The 15794-nt window shown below is 47.9% G+C and overlaps 1 protein-coding gene and 1 long non-coding RNA gene across 2 annotated transcripts in view; one reads left to right on the top strand and one right to left on the bottom strand.

Moving 5' to 3' along the window:
- RNF11 (ring finger protein 11) overlaps positions 1-3919 on the top strand; it is a 64199-nt gene extending 60280 nt beyond the window's left edge. The window contains exon 3 of the mRNA XM_074265972.1: positions 1434-3919. Within this exon, the coding sequence (XP_074122073.1) occupies positions 1434-1605 (172 nt within the window). The 3' untranslated portion in view covers positions 1606-3919. The remainder of the gene's footprint in view (positions 1-1433) is intronic.
- A 788-nt stretch (positions 3920-4707) lies between these two features.
- LOC141541653 (uncharacterized) lies at positions 4708-12903 on the bottom strand. Its single transcript, XR_012481860.1, has 2 exons — positions 11721-12903; positions 4708-11071 (listed from the first exon to the last, which is right to left on the bottom strand). It is a non-coding gene; the product is annotated as an uncharacterized LOC141541653 (long non-coding RNA).
- Positions 12904-15794: the final 2891 nt, after the last annotated feature.

Raw genomic sequence — 15794 nt, 5'->3', positions numbered from 1 at the left:
TTGAAACCAATATTTTTAAAAAATAGACTGACAATATAGGACTGTCAGGCCACAAATAAGTCCATGTGTCCTACTGCACAGTAAGTAGCCCAATCCTTTTGTCCATCTGTTTATCTGGGGACTTTTAGATGTATCAGTGAAAGTTCTCCTCTTCTTCCTTACATACTCTGTGGATTTAAGGCTGCTTCATTAATCAGGCCTAGAAAGTAGAAGACTGAGAAGGTTAGTGGGACTTTACAGATTTAATTCATAATGTACTCCACCAGGTAAATAGGTTAAAATTGGCAACCTATTTTTACAGATAGTTTGGGTTTTTGGTTTGGTTGTTTTTTTGTTTTGTTGTGTTTTGTTTTTTAATGATCCTTAGCAGCTGAGTATAGAATTTAAGTTTCTTCCAGCCCTTACTTTTTGCCTCAATACAGTAAAAAGTAATAGTAACAAACAGCTTTCTCATATATTAAGGAGGAAGGAAGAAGAGAGTAAACATTTATATAGAACCTACCATGTACCAGGCATTGTGGTCAGTCTCGTTTTATTGATAATTTAAGATTCATGAAGCACATTTATAGATTTAGCTCATTGGATTCTCATATGAACTCTGAATTTAGCACCAACACTTATATCTCTAATTATAAATCAAAGACAGGAAACAACTTCCTTGTGGTCACAGCTATTAAGTTTTAGAGGCAGATTTGAATCCTGGCCTCTATTGATTTTATTTAGTGCTCTTTATGGTGTAGTTTAGTTATCTTATTTACTAGTGAATGTTGTGATTAAATTAAATTGAATCATTGAATTAAGATTTTCTTTATTATCTCACAGAGTTCTCCATTCTTTTTTCATCTTCAGCTGGTTAACTTTGTCTATTTTTAAAAAAGATTTCTTTGCGACACCTTGAACGACAAATTGGCTGAAAATTGGAAAAACATATTGGAAAAACAACTTGATATGTGTCATTCGGTGATCCACAGACAGAGGGAATGACATTTTGACTTAAGAAATTTTAGAACTGGAAAGACCCTCTTAGAAATAAGAAAATTAAGGTTCCCCCCCATAGATGTTAGCCAACAGGTCCTCCCATAAGAGAGACATTAGGTTTGTTCCTTTGAGCCCCAGAACTGGGAATAAGGATGAATTGATACTACAAAAGGGCAAATTTGGTCCAATATTGTAAATAATAATTGCTAGAGCTGTCCAAAAATGAGATGGGCTGTATTACAAGGCAGTGAGTTCCCCATAACAAAAGCTCATTTATATAGAATTTTAAAGACTTGATCCCATGATCTCATTTGCCTGTCACAGTTCCTCTGTGAAGTAGATGTCATATGGAATATTTTAGACACAATTCTGTAATTAACTTTTGCCATTTCAAGTGGCTGCAGCCCGGGGCAGAATCCCTCTCTATTAGCCTCTTTCTTTGTTCTTTCTCCTAGGTGTGTGATCTGTATGATGGACTTTGTTTACGGAGACCCTATCCGGTTTCTGCCGTGCATGCACATTTATCACCTGGACTGTATAGACAACTGGCTCATGAGGTCCTTCACGTGCCCGTCCTGCATGGAGCCGGTGGACGCAGCGCTGCTCTCCTCCTATGAGACTAACTGAGCCTCGGGTCTCTCTTCTGATCAGTGCTTTGGATGGTTTTGCTCTTTTGTCACTGAGCCCACAGAGCCAGGGAGCAGGAATTAAGATCATGCACAAAAGTCATTTCCTAGAAATTCCTGAATGGCTGCAGAGGTTGGAAACAGTCCATGATATTTTAGAGTCCAGAGGAACAAGTAGGAAGGTATTTTTACATAAAGCCTTGACCCAATGTTTAAACTATAATTGTACTTAGTCTTGTTATTATTCCAGTGCATAGGAATTGTGTAAAGTGTTACAGCAGCTGTAGATGTTTAAATTGTGTGTATTGAAGATTTTCTTAGGAGCAAGGTAGGGGTTATTTTTCCTAAATGAAATATCTTTCATTCCCTCCCCCCCCCCCCCCATTCTTTTCACAAGTTGCTAGCATTTGGGTCAAGGTTTTCTTAAAAGCTACATTTTATAACACTGGCACAAAGAAGTAGTTTTAAGCTTGTTTGCACAGTTCTTTTTTCCATTGGAGATGGAATCCATTGCCTTAGGTCTTTTTAAATAGTGTATTGTTATTGTTGGGGCTGCCTCTATGCTTGAAAACCAGTTTATTTATAACCTGTTAAAAGTGCTGTGTTCTGTTTGCAGTTAGGATTATGCAGAATTTAAAAGTGATCTCCTAGCTCTTAAGCAAACTGAGATGCACTATCCCTTTTCTATTTTTTTGAAAAAAGAAAGTGACTTAATATGAGAATAGACGTCAACCCAAGGAAAATGATTTTACTATTTACTCAGTCCAGGGTTTTGCTTAATTCATTTGACTCTTTGCATGGTAAGAATTAAAATTTTGAGCAGACTTAAAACATTAAGGCTTTTGAGCTCAAATTAGGCCACTGTGCTATAGAACATAAAGAGAGACCCCAAAGGGATAATGAGTATTACAAGAAAAAAGATTCTCACTTGTGACTTGGGTCATTTCTTCCTCCCTTTCCCATAAAGACTTATTATAAGTCTTGGACCTTAGCAAAAGGATACTGCATCTCAAATTACTGTAGTTCTGAGGTTATTGAAGTTAAATAAACCGAATCTCAATCTCTGTTTGGAAGGTATCTGTTTAGTCCTGCTGGCTGATCAAGCAAGTAGGTGGAAATAATAAGGTAGATGTTTCTCATGGTTTTTTTTTTTTTTTGCACACCAATGCCGAGTTTGTATAACCCACATGACTTCATAGTTGTGATCTCAAGAAAGAAGGAATTTCTCCTTCATCTGTTTCTTGCAGCTGATGTAACAATGCAAGAAATCTCTTAAGCTTCTGAAGTGTTTCTAGTAGAGACAGTCTTGTAAAGATGTGGTCGTCATCTTTTTCTCCAGTTAGCATGTGTTTGTTTTTCCTTATTGTACTCTACTGTGACTTTTAGACGTTCGGCTCCACACTGGCCCTGCAGTTACCCATCCTAGATGAGCAGAAAGAGATGCAGTCTCAACTTAACCCAAAGGAATCAGGAAGTGTTTCTGACTTTTTTGTTTGAAATTGAGTCCTTTACCTAACATTTTTATATTGTCAAACACACAGACTTGAAGGAGCCTCTGTGCTTAGATTCTAGAGAGGTGAAATATAAGTACTTTTTAAAAACGTTTGTCTTTTGAATGCAGGAGGGTCTCTACATGATTAATTTTCCCCCTATTAATCCATAATGGAAAGATATAAAAAATAAATTTGAGAGAAGTTTAAAGGAAATTCTAGTATCAGGTCCATTTAAATTGTTAGCCGTGTCTTTTGGTCGAATTTTTTATTTATTAATTCAAATAAACCCAATTATATAAAGCAAATCTGAGAAGAAACAGCTGAAGTTGTGCAATATTTTCAGTGATGATACTTTTTTTATCATTGTGTGTTTTTCTATATAAACGTGATGCCCATGTCATTAAGTATTAATAGCCAGACTTTCTTTTTCTTGATTGTTAAAATTGGCAAAAAAAAAAAAAAAAATGAACTTTCATTTTTTTAAACGTCTTTTATGTTGCTCTTAGTCTTTATTTATTCTAAGGCTTGATTAGGAAAAGTTTGGAAGTCCTGTTGAAGTGACTAGTTCCTGAGTTGAATGCTTTTTTTTTTTTTTTTTTTAGGCACTTTGTATTGTTAAACTTTATTTTGGTCTCCTTATACCATGTTAAAAATCATAAACCTCTGCTTTTACTAAGTTGTTAAATAAAGTCATAATAGTTATAAAGGGCTAAAGTTAGAATTGATTCCATAAGAATATCCCCTTACTCCTCAAAAAAAAGCAACCCTTCAATTTCAAACAGTGGTATGTAAAATTAACAAATAAATTAATTGCTTTCAAAATCCTAGGTGAAATGCTGTTGTATCATAGCCATTCCATTTATGTGGCATGGATTATAGGGGCCCATTGGATGGTCTCAAGAACCTATAGATAGGTTTAGATTTGTGTAGCCAAGTCATCTTTGATGTATGTCAATCCCTGGTAAAATACAATTACATGTAATTAGAAAAATTAAGTTAAAATTAACTCCATTGTTGTATTTAAAAGAGGAGAGAGAGAGAGGAGAGGGGGGAGAGAGAGGGGGGAGAGAGGGGAGAGAGAGAGAGAGAGAGAGAGAGAGAGAGGGGAGAGAGAGAGGAGAGAGAGAGAGAGAGAGAGAGAGAGAGAGAGAGAGAGAGAGAGAGAGAGAGAGAGAGAGAGAGAGAGAGAGAGAGAGAGAGAAGGAGAGAAGGAGGGAGGGAGGGAGAGAGGAGAGAGAGAAGAAACTTAGTACAGAAGAAACTTAGTACATGAAATGTAAAATCAGCAGATACTTATCCAAGTCAATAAGCCAGCATTTTCATGGATTGAAACTGAATCTAGAGGGGATATAGGGCACAGAGAATTCTTGATCCCTTTCAAATCTGACTGAATCCTAGACACCTAGGATCTGAGCTATATACACTTTCCTGTCTTGTAAATAAATCTAGTTTTTTACAAGCTAGACTTGGTAGGAATTGTGGAAATCATGTGGTCTATTCACACTTATTTTGTAGAAAAGGAATTTCAGATCCAGCAGAATGAATTGCCCAGGGACTCATAGTTAGCTATTGTTTGAACTGGGGCAAGAATTTAAATGACTCAAATATTCTTACATAATAGTGACATTTATTATATTGCTTACAAATTGTTTTCTTCCCAAGTTTTCTTGTGAGATGGGCTGTGGAAATGGCAGTACCTCCTACTGCAACGATACAGTGCCAGCTGTGTGCCCGGAAATGTAAAGATGCAAAGACAACAAAATAGTCCCTGGGGAGAATAAAGTATACACAGATAAATCTGTATAAAGTAGGTGAGGAATGGGAGGATTAGAAAAAGCCTCATGGAAGAGGTGACACTTTTGAAGGAAGGGAGGACACCCTAAATGGCCTAAATGAGAGAAGCCATTCCAGGCGTCCCTCAGGGATAGCCTATGCAGAGGCAAGGAAGTGGAACAATAATGGTTAGAATGGTAAAGAGTCCAGAAATGCAGTAACATGAAATCTGCCTAGAAAGCCTTGAAGTAACGTAATAAGTGACCAAGCTGGTGGGCCCTCGATAACCACCGTTCTCTCCATCATACCACTTACCAATGAAGTCTCCACTGGTCATCAGCAACAGGACTTTGTATCCTTACCTCTAGAGTATAAGAAAATGGCTGTAGAATACTGGGCTTGCCTTTACAAAGGCATCCAAACCTAAGAAAAACAGTTCCACACAGCATCTATGCAAATCCCTGTGAAAAGCAAGGTAGGACCCTGGGTAAATTGTGAAATCTACATAATATAATGATGGTCTTTACCTGATTCAAGCATCCCTTTGCCCCCATCAAACCAAACAAGGATTTTGGCACCCATGAATTCCACTTTTTGGTTAAACAAACATTTTAGTCACTTGCTATCTGGAGAAGTATTTGCATTTTAAACCTTGATTTTTGTTAGGCTGAGTTAGGTGGTACTTAAAGAGGCCTCTGAAATTATCCTCTGTTAACTCTTACAGATAAATAGCCTTTAATTCTACTAAAGTGAAGTCCGGGACTTCTCTCCTTTTCCTCTGACAGAAAACACCTTTTTCCCCTAAGCTAGATAGGCCAGTTCCCAAGAGTCCAGGATCCCCATCCTTATGCCTAGCTCCATACAGGAAGACCCAAAGACAAGCCTTGCTGTCTCACTGGAGAGAGGCTCTTGTTTTCTGCAGCTCCCGACTCATACCAGCCCTGTAGAGCTCAACTCTGAAATCAGCAAAGCATCTCAGAACTTTAGACCTGAAGGACCAGCTAGCCAGGCCTCTAGGCCAAGTGAGCAACAGCCTGAAGACACCTGGGAAGGTAGAACCTCTTATTCTGATGGAGTCCATTCCATGCAGTATTAAGCCCATCAGGCGGCACTGATGGTGAGGCTCAAATTTACAGCTGGCTCCATTGTTATCCTGGCTCTCTTTCCCTTCTCTTAAACAAAAACAAATGCCTAAAAATCCTTCAAATAAACACAGTAATCTTGTTTTCCCACATCTGATCTCTACGGACTCAAAATCCAGTGTTTCTTCATTTTCTCCTCTTCTGCACAAGTTTGAGGCTTTCTACTGGTCTGGTCTACCCTCTGTACGCTTCCCATCTTATCTACATGCTTCCAAACACATGATGCCCCAAACTGAGCAGCCTGCTGTCATCTGTTCCTCAGGGCAACCTCAAGCCACCTGAGCTTTCCTGGTGCCATAGCACACACTCCTGGAAGCTTATTTTGAGCCTTCATCTACACTCAACTAAAACTGCTCTGCTCCTAATCCTCCACCCAAATGTGTGGGACAGGTGCTAGACCCCTTTCCTAAATTAACCAATCAGAGACATCTTTGGTACAAAGAGAAAGCATTTATTTAATCCCTGTAGGGAGAGGCCCAGACACATCTGGGAGCCATCCCAACTCCCACCTTGTGCCCCTGGAACCTGGCCAGCCAGAAGTAGAACACCCATTAAAGAGGAAAAGACCCAAGCCTTTTCATTGGATAGACTAAAAGGATGGAACAATCCTTAACCAATGGTGACCAATGTTGTCTGATAGCCACAGGCCACATCACTTCCTATCTGATGTTTTAGAGATCATGTGACTTCCCAGGGTCCTTCTTGGACCCAGTGTTCAAAATCTCATCCTGTTCTGGGAATAGGGATCATGTGACTTAAGCCTAGTCTTAATACTGAGAAAGCTTCATCCATTCAGTCCCATTGACAAAGATGCAGATTTTTTGCTACCCTTTTCATTATTATTTAATATGATTGTACTACTACAAACCCCATTTTCTAATGTTATCAGTATTGGGCATTGGTACCCACTAGGTGTTTGGTATTGCATTAAGGTCTAGGAAAACAAGTAAAAAATGTTTTGGATCCATCAGTCAAACATCAAGTCGCTCACACCCAACTGGCACTGTGTGTTATTCCTCCCTATAACAAAACTTCTGACATAAAGGGTTCCCTTGCTGCTTTGGTCATCAAGATGAATTTATTTACTTTATTCCAAAGTGTTCGTTGATTTCTTTAGGCTGCTGTATTGAATAAGGGGGGACTAAATCCCAGAGCCAGAAAAGGCCTCAGTAACCAAGATTCTGAAGCCTCACCCAGCAGTGCTCAGTCGTCCTCTGCTTGGAAGCCTTCGAGAAGAGAAAAACCATTTCTTGCAGGGGTGTTCTGTTCCATCTTCAACCAGCTCTAAGTGTGGGGAAGCTTCTTCTGATAGTAAATTAAAATGTGTGGCTTCCTTCAAGAATGATTTTTTTTTCTTATCAAATATCAAAGAATTATGTGAATTGGCCTAGATCAAGAATCCACAAACTCCATTTCTATAGGTCCACGAGCCAGAATGTTTTTTATATTTTAAAATGATGAAGTTTAATTTAAAAATATATTTTTTTTAAAAATGGAAAGGAACTTAGGAAAAATTTGTACAACTTTAATTTCAAAGATGCTGAAACCTGCAAATAAGGTTTATGGTGTTTTTCCAGGACACTTTGCCTAAGACAGCACTGCCTCAGTATATCCCCATGCTCTCTAGGCACCCAGTTTCATAATTTTGGAGGTATCCCATCACCCTCCACTTCCAGTTAGCTATCAGCTTGTATTATCTGCAAGTCTATTTCCTTCTCTCCATCCAGAAGCACTACTAGTGTGTTCACATGCTCATCACTGTTCCCATCAATACATCCCACTCAGCAGAGATGTTGAACGCCATGCCCTGTCCACCCATAACACCCCAGAATATGAGTAGAACTTGGTTAAAATGTGATGGGAAAACATTTAACCAAAGAAATAAAGTAGAACAAAACAGAGATAAGATTACATTTTAAGCCTAAGTCAGCATGTGATTGCAGGGATTCCTTCATACAGGTCAGAGGCCCCCTGTTTCTACTGAGTTTGACACCACTGCTGTTGAGGATGCTTTGTGCCTCAAGCAAAGGGTTTGTAATTAATAACTTTGTGTGAGTTGTGGGACCAAAGGAATAGTCCAAAAAGTTACTGACACTAAAAAGTGACCTAGTGAAGTTAATGGCAATTTTTCTCACCCAGCTTAAGGAAAAGGGCTGGGCCGGCATGTGTGGACTAGGAGAAGTCCTCACCACTGCAACTCTGGACAACCTGATTAAGGAGAAACTTGGAGAAATGCCCAAGGTCCTGCCCTGATGAGTAATTGTAGGCCCCTCCCCCAGATCTGAACAGTGCCCAAGACAGGTTTGAGATTTGTTGGGGCTCTGCAGCACTCTCCACCTGGAGATGAACACTTGCCCATATTCCTGATGATAATCATAGTTTGTTCTTAATGTCCATCTGTCAGGAGGGCTTGGACTGCTCCCAGAGGTGAGTCCATCAGTCATTACTGTAAGTAACCTGTGCCTTTCCCTGTTGGGTGGTAATTCTCTTTTGGGCCAGTAGTTGTAGAATTTGTCCAACCTGTCGTTCATCCTGCGTCACTCACAGTTGACATTGGGAGAAACTCCAGACACAGCGAACCTGCTCTGGAATCGTTAGGGTTCCCATGCTGGGTCTGGACGCAGGATGCCTCGCTCTATATCCTCAGAGATTTACCGGGCCTGATGGCAGGCATGAAAGGCCCCAGGGATGTTAAAGCATTTGTGGCAGCGGACCCCACAGCCTCTTCAGACTCCCTGGAGTTTACAGCTAACCCAGTTCTGCCCAACTTGGATCTTCTCTCTCCACTAGTTTGTCAAGGCAGACACCAGGAGGCCAGGCTGCGCCCATGGCTTACTGTGGGAGCACACTGGGTCCTCTGTGGTGCCCAGAGAGACTTGTGTCTCCATTCTACACTATCGTACAGGTGCTGACCAACATGCAAAAGGCAGAAGAGGTAGTGGGCTTCTAGCAGCACATCAATGACCGAGCCAGTAACTCGGGCCTTAGGCCCATCACCTAAAACACATTATTACTAGGAAGAAAACAGCTCCATGATGAGCAGACTGTGACAGCTGAGGAAGCCCTCAGTTTGTGGAGTGGGAGGATGCTACAAAATCTTGCTAACTGTTGTTTGATGAGGTTTCCTGAGCAGCTCACTGCCAGCGTTCTCCACCTTAGCCTCAGCTTGGCTCAGGAAAATGCAGAAACGAAGAGCCCCCTGTGCACCTGGAGCAGGTCGGCACCACTCACAGGGCTTTGATGACAGCCCCCCCCCCTTCAAATATCTGTAGGGTGTAATGGGAAGGTTTCTATTTGTGATGACAGGTAAGACCCCCATGACCTTTGGTCTCTGATGGTTTTGGGACTTGTGTAGCTCTGATGGCAGACCGCTCTCATGCAGAATGGATGCTGATACATCTCAGCAAGCCCAACAAGCACCACCTGGGGCAGTGGCTACAGTTTCAGGATAGATGAAGGTAAAGTCATATGGCAGCAGCCCCACAGCAACCAGGAATAGGTGACAGCCAAGCACAGTGGGGGGAGGAGTCGGACTCCCTGGAACACACCATTGGAGACCTGACCCTGAATCATTGACCCCCCCCCCCCGGGGGTCACCAGCCAGCCTCCTCTGAATCCGTCTCGTGTTCTCATCTTCCCTACAAGGATAGTGTGAGAGCATGACCTGACAACATTGTTAAAATCTGGGTTAAATGCCAGAACCTCATCTCTCACTTCAGGAATTCTGACCCTCAAAAAAGGGAAACGAAGTGAGTCTGGCAGGAGTTGCTCTCAATGAAGTCATACTGGCTCGTGGTGGCGATAGCTCCCCTTTCATCTCTCCAGTGGATCCTTCTAAAACTTAGCCAGCAATGGGAGTAAAGCTGGCTGACCAGCAGTGGTGGGTGGGTTCTCTTTTGGAAAGTCGGGGACATCTGCGCTTCTCCTCCTCATCCTTGCATTTTCCTTGGTTTCAGGTATCACTGAGAATGACTCAGCAATCTCATTTGCCAGTTCTTTCAGGTAGTGTAGGTCACCTGGGCCAGGTGACCAGAATTCAACAGGGAAATCAGGTACTCTGCCAGCACCTTCCTTCATCTGGATTCCGTCTCTGGTGGAAACCCCATTCTCTTTGGCAGAGGCAAGGGAAGCACATGGGGAGAGCATCTCTGCCCTCTTGTCTTGGATCACCTGCCGCACCCACCTTTGCAATAGGCCTCCCCTATCAGTCCTCTCCTTCCTCCAAGCCCTGTCTGCCGTCCTTAACCCAAGCCCTCGTGCACTGGGATCTCATCCCGGATGGCGTTTGTATGGGACGATGCCGCCATCACTGCTGCTCTTACCTGGTCTTGCCCTTGGCTGCTGGGCTTCCAACAGGTTCTGGGTGATTGAAGCAGCCGATTGAAGCACACGATCTGATCCCCAGTCTGCGTGGTCTCTGATCCACCCCAATAACACAATTTTGTTTTCCCCTTCTTTGACTTTAACCTAAATAGTCTGTCCTGTGCTTTCTGAGCATTTCCTGGATTTCCTCACATGAATTTACCTTCTCTTTAAAATAAATCTTTTACAATTTTTGTTTCCTCACCTATATCTCTATATTTACATCTATATCTATATATACATCTATATATCTATATTTACATCTATATCTCACTCCCCCTCTCCCAGAGAGGAAAAGGAAAATATCAATAAAACTGAACAAAACATTGAAGAACATCTGACAATACATGTAGCGTTTCACTCCTGCACTCTTGGACCCCCCCCCCAAAAAAATAACCCGTCAGGCCTTCTCCCCCCCCCAATCACAGGGCAGGCTCTGTAACTGGGCAGCCTGGTTCCTGGTAGGGGTTCTCTGGGCTCTGCTTCCTCCTCATTGCCTCAGTTCACCAGAAGTCTTCCCAAGATTCTCCGGATCTGCCATGCATCGCTTCTTGCACCACAGCAGGATGTTCTCATTCCCCTTCAGCAATTTATTTTGTTTCCCGATTCTTGTTCTTAACAGTGCTGCCCCACCTCGGCCCCTTTACCCATTCGTTTTCTTCGGAGTCGGTCCTCAGCTTTCCCAGGGGTAAATTTCCTAGAAAATGAGCAAAGTCAGAAACCCAAAGGCTGCTAGATCGGAGTGTTAGATTCCTGTCGATTCCAAACTAATCCTCACTGGAGAGTGCTGAAGATACTGCCTGCATTTAACTCTTCAGAACAAACATTAATTCTGATAATTTGTACTTTTCCTAACACAGTAGCCTAAAATATAATCCATATTATGAAGTGCATAAAATGAAATCGGTAACATGAAAACTTTCTCAGTAATTCCTAGACTACTGTGACCCTTTTGTGATAACATGTCCAAAAAGCCCAACAAAACCCCCCAAAACATTGATTTTAGACAATTTTCACTTTTTGAAACCCCTAAAATCTATGGTACCGGAAATCTGGCACAGCAAATAAAGTTCTTCAATGTAAAACATTTTCATTTGAATCTTAATCATTCGCTGTGGCAGCTGGCGGTGGAAATGTGTCCAACTCCGCCGCTGGAAGCCCGCCTTCCCTGAGCACCCTCGGGACACCAAGGGAGGCCCCGACCACGGTCTCCCCGGCCCCACCGTGTGCCAGCCTGTGGAGAGAATGGCGGCGTCTGCTCTGGGCGCTTCATTCGCTGGCTCCGAACTTGCGGGGGGAGGGGCACGCTCTGGCAAGGATCTTATCCCACCCCTTTATTTTCTCACCAAGTCGCCCTTTGCACTCTCGGGAGCCCAGAGTCTCCGAGGGCCTGAAGCTCGAATTTTAAAGGCAGATGAGAGGCCGCAGAGGCCCCGGGGCTCCCCCTGTCTGCAGGCTGTGGCTGGCGCCCGTGGGTGGCCCGCTGGGACACCGGCTGCCCCCCAAAGCTGCTGGGGAGCCGCGTCTTTCCTCCTATGTACATACATATAATGGCTGCTGCCGTGACGGCGCGCGGGGAGCCAGTCCACCCGAGGTCACGTGCTGTCCCAGCGGGGCCTCCGGGCCTCGAGCAGGCAGACGTGCAGACGTCACGTGATCGTGTCCGGGACTGACAGTGCCGCGAGCTCTCGCGGTTTCCTTTCACCAGAGGCGGGTCCCCAGACCGCTGCTAGGTGGGGCACAAGTTATAGACGCCCCGTCAGTGGGAGGGGGAGGGGAAGTAAGATTGTGGCCCGGAGCTCTCCCAGAGGAGCTTCACTTGACCAGGGCGGGAATGCCCGACGCCTGGGGGCCGGAAGGGCCGAGATTCAGCACTTAGGGGCCGTCGTGTCCTACCTCCCCGCCCCCCACCCCGTCCAGCGCTGCCCCGGCCATCTGTGACGTCACCTCCATTGGCTCCCCCTTCCTCCGGATTACCGGGAGTTAGGGAGTGCTTGGCGGGGCCGGCACTCAGCGAGGAGGGCTGCTCGTCCCACCGGTGGTCCGGCCACAGCCCAGGGGCGGGCCCAAACGTGAGGGGGGGTGTCCACTCCCCAGCAGAAGGGGCGAGGAGAACAATCTGCTCGCGTTGTCCGGGGGCGGCCGCAGCGGGAGCCACCCTGCGGGGACACCGGAAACGTGCCCTGGCCCCGGACTTCGGGGACTCCGGGCCGCGGCTGCAGCCCTGGGGCGGCTCTGCTTCCCGGTCCGCCTGCGCCGCCCTGCACCCCGTCGGCTCCTTCCCAGCTCTCCTGGCCTCTCGGCTCCGCCCCTCGGGTCTCTGCCCTTCCGGAGGACCGTGCCCCGGGCCTCGGTGCGGGCCGGCTCGGCCTCCTCCCCGCTCGGCCCGCCCCGGGCTTCCCGCTGCTCGGCCGGCCCATTCCCCCGAGTGGGGAGTCAGCGTTTGCCCATTGGTCGGAGGGAGCCTGCGGCCCGGCCCCAGCAGCGGGACCCCGGGCCTCGAAAAAGGCTTCCGAACTGCCCTCGAGGGGCCGGGGCGGGGGCGGGGCCGAGCCGTGGCGCACGCGCACCACGGCCCGGGGAAGCGTCGCGCGGCCGCCCAGCAGGTCGCAGACTTGGAAGCGGCGAAGCCCGGGCCTCCGAGCCCCGCTCTGGCGGCCGCGGCCTCGGCCCGGCCCACTCGGCGCTCTCCAACTTCCAAATGCTTAATGCTCAGGAGAAGCCCGGGAAGTGAATGCCGGGTCTCGTGCCCATTTCACAGTTGGAGATACTGAGGAAGAGTTAACTAGTGCTTGAGGCCAGGTTTCAGCTTGGGTCTTCTCGGCTTGGTAAAGGCCCTGGATTTATCCATGGAACCCCAAGCAGTCCCAGAACAGAGCCCGGGGCAACCACATTTGCGGGGGGGGGGGGGGGGGGGGGGGGGGGGGGGGGAGGGGGGAAGGGAGGAAGGGGGATGGCTTGAATCAAGATCCGGCAAAAGAAACTGAGACCTGAGGGGAGAGCCGGAGGAGGGACAGAGAGAGAATGGCGGCGTCCGAGGCCGGGACTGCAGATTGAGCCGAGGCCACTGGGCTTGGCAACCAGGAGATCACGGAAGGAGCAGCTCAGCAGAATGACGGGCTCCAAAAAGGAGGCTGGGAGGGGTACCCTGGAGGGGAGGGGGAGGGCGCAGGGGAGGGAGACCTAGCAGGAGAGAGCCAGGAGGGGCGGGCAGTGTCCAGGCGGGGTGGGAGCCTCAGGGTCGTGGGGGCTCGGCTTGGCAGGCATGGGGGGGCGCCCACTGCCTCCTTTGGCCCGCGCTCTCCCTCTGGAGCAGGCCGTGGGGAGCTCTCGTGCCCCCACCCCCTTCTTGCGAGGAAGGGGCAGCCGTGTGGAGTGACGAGACCCGCGGGCTGAGTGACCCTGAGCGGGTCACCCCACCCTGTTTGCCTCAGTTTCCACATCTGAAAGGAAGTGGGAAACTTGGCTGGCGTCTACCCGGAAAGCCCCAAAGTCGGACACGCAGGAACCACGTGGAGGCCGACAATAATGCCGGCACACAGAGCCCCTGAGACATGGGGTGTGAAGGGCCTACTGTGTGTCAGTCCCTGAGCCTGGGGACCCCTCCTCCTGGAGATCATAGTCTGATGTGGGAGACCACAGGGCCCCGTTTTAGGCTGAGTCCGAAGGAGGCCAGCCAGCCCAGGGGGGAGGCCGAGCCACGACACCTTGCCCAGGGCCTGCTTCCTGTACCACCCCCTGGGGGCCCCAGCTCCTCCAAAGCACCACTGGGCCTGCCTGCAAAGCACGGTGGGAGGGGAGCCTCCCATGGGCCCAGCTGGCCGCTCCTGATAAGCTATCGGCAGCCGCCAGCTGGGTGCCAGGCTCAACCCCGGCATATGTGTGCGCCCTTGTCCGGACGCCAGGAAGCAGGGATGCCATGGAGAAGGGGGTCTCCCAGCCCAACTCCAGGGCTCCAAATCAGAATGGGGGGAGGGGATGTCAGAGCTGGAATGGGAGTGTTAAAGGACTCGTGAAGAACAATGTCAGAACAGGGAGCTGGGCCCTAGTTCAGGTTTACCCCAGAGGCCGGGCACATTTCCTAGTTCAGTTTTCACTAAGACGGGCGAGGGCTCTTCCTCAGCCCCAACGGGTTCCAGTTTTTTGGGGAGACAAGCAGCTGGTGAGGGCAGCAGAAGGTATTCATCGGGACAGCCCCGAGCGGTGTCCCGGAGCCTCCATCACTGGACAGGGTCGTTGGAGCTGATTATCATCCATCTGAGGGCGCCCAGCACTCTGCCTGGAGCACCTCCTCTATCCCTCCTGGAGCACCTCCTTTGTCTCCCAAGCATCCCAGAGGGTCACACAGCACATGTCTGAATTCCATTCTTCCTGAACCAAGGCAGGCTCTAACCACTGAACCCCCGGCTACCATAGAGTTCTGGAACCAGAATGACCTGAGTTGTTCCTCTGGCCCAGCCGCTGCCCTCTGCCACCTCCAGGTGACTGGCCTCTCCTGCAGGGTCTGGGGCTCCAAAATGAGCCCTCTGTGGAGGCACCGGCTCAGGCCCAGTTTCCTTAGCCAAGCCCATCTGGGCCTGTTCCTCCTCTGTGGAGCTCTGTGCCCCCTGAGTGCCAGGGAAGCTCAGGTCGGGACATTTTGGGCAGCAAACTCCTGAGGGCCCGCTGGGATGGAGATGCACACTCAGAGCCAGGGGAGGTGCGTGGGGGGGGGGGGCATAAGCATGGAGCTGCCCAAGGACGGTGTAGGAGGCAGCATTTGGGGCATTTTAAAGTGAGTAGGAATTTAACAGGGACCTTGGAGGCCATGACCTTACAGGGTGGGTCATGGGGGCCCAGAGAAGTTCAGCATCTGCCCAGATTGCACCAGCTCAGGTCAGAGGGGAGAGACTGAGGATATTCTAGGCGTTAGGGCCCTCCTGGCGGCCTGGTCAGAGATGGGATCGGACCTCTGATTGCAGAAGGCACTGAATGCCACATCTAGTCTCTGGGCAACAAGGAGTGATGGGGGATTTGGGCTGGTGGGGAGCGGAGGTGCCCAGGCCAGAGGAAGTCTGTCTCAGAGGGACAACCCTGGTCACATCACTGTGAAAGAAAGACCCCCATGACATAAGCAGGCAGAGGTGTGAGGGTCCAGCCAAAGTCCCAGATCACAGCAGCAGGGGCAAGGCAGTTAGAGGTCAGGGCTGGAGAGACTCATCTGGGTCTGGGTCCCCTCGGCTGTGGCCCTCTCTTAAGTCACAGTGGCAGTACAAGGGCCGGCACTCCAAAATGCCCTCCAATGGCGGCTGGGAGGGGCTGAGAGTGTCCCCTTTTCCCTAGTGAAGGAGGTGGGGGGAGGAGCCAGGGGGCTCTGGAGACCCCTCTGTAATCACTCATGTCACCTCCTCCCTTTAAAACAGAAGCTCCTTGGGGGCAGG

This window comes from Sminthopsis crassicaudata, chromosome 4, assembly GCF_048593235.1.
Source record: "Sminthopsis crassicaudata isolate SCR6 chromosome 4, ASM4859323v1, whole genome shotgun sequence".
NCBI lineage: Eukaryota > Metazoa > Chordata > Mammalia > Dasyuromorphia > Dasyuridae > Sminthopsis > Sminthopsis crassicaudata.
This window is presented reverse-complemented; position numbering and strand designations above follow the sequence as displayed.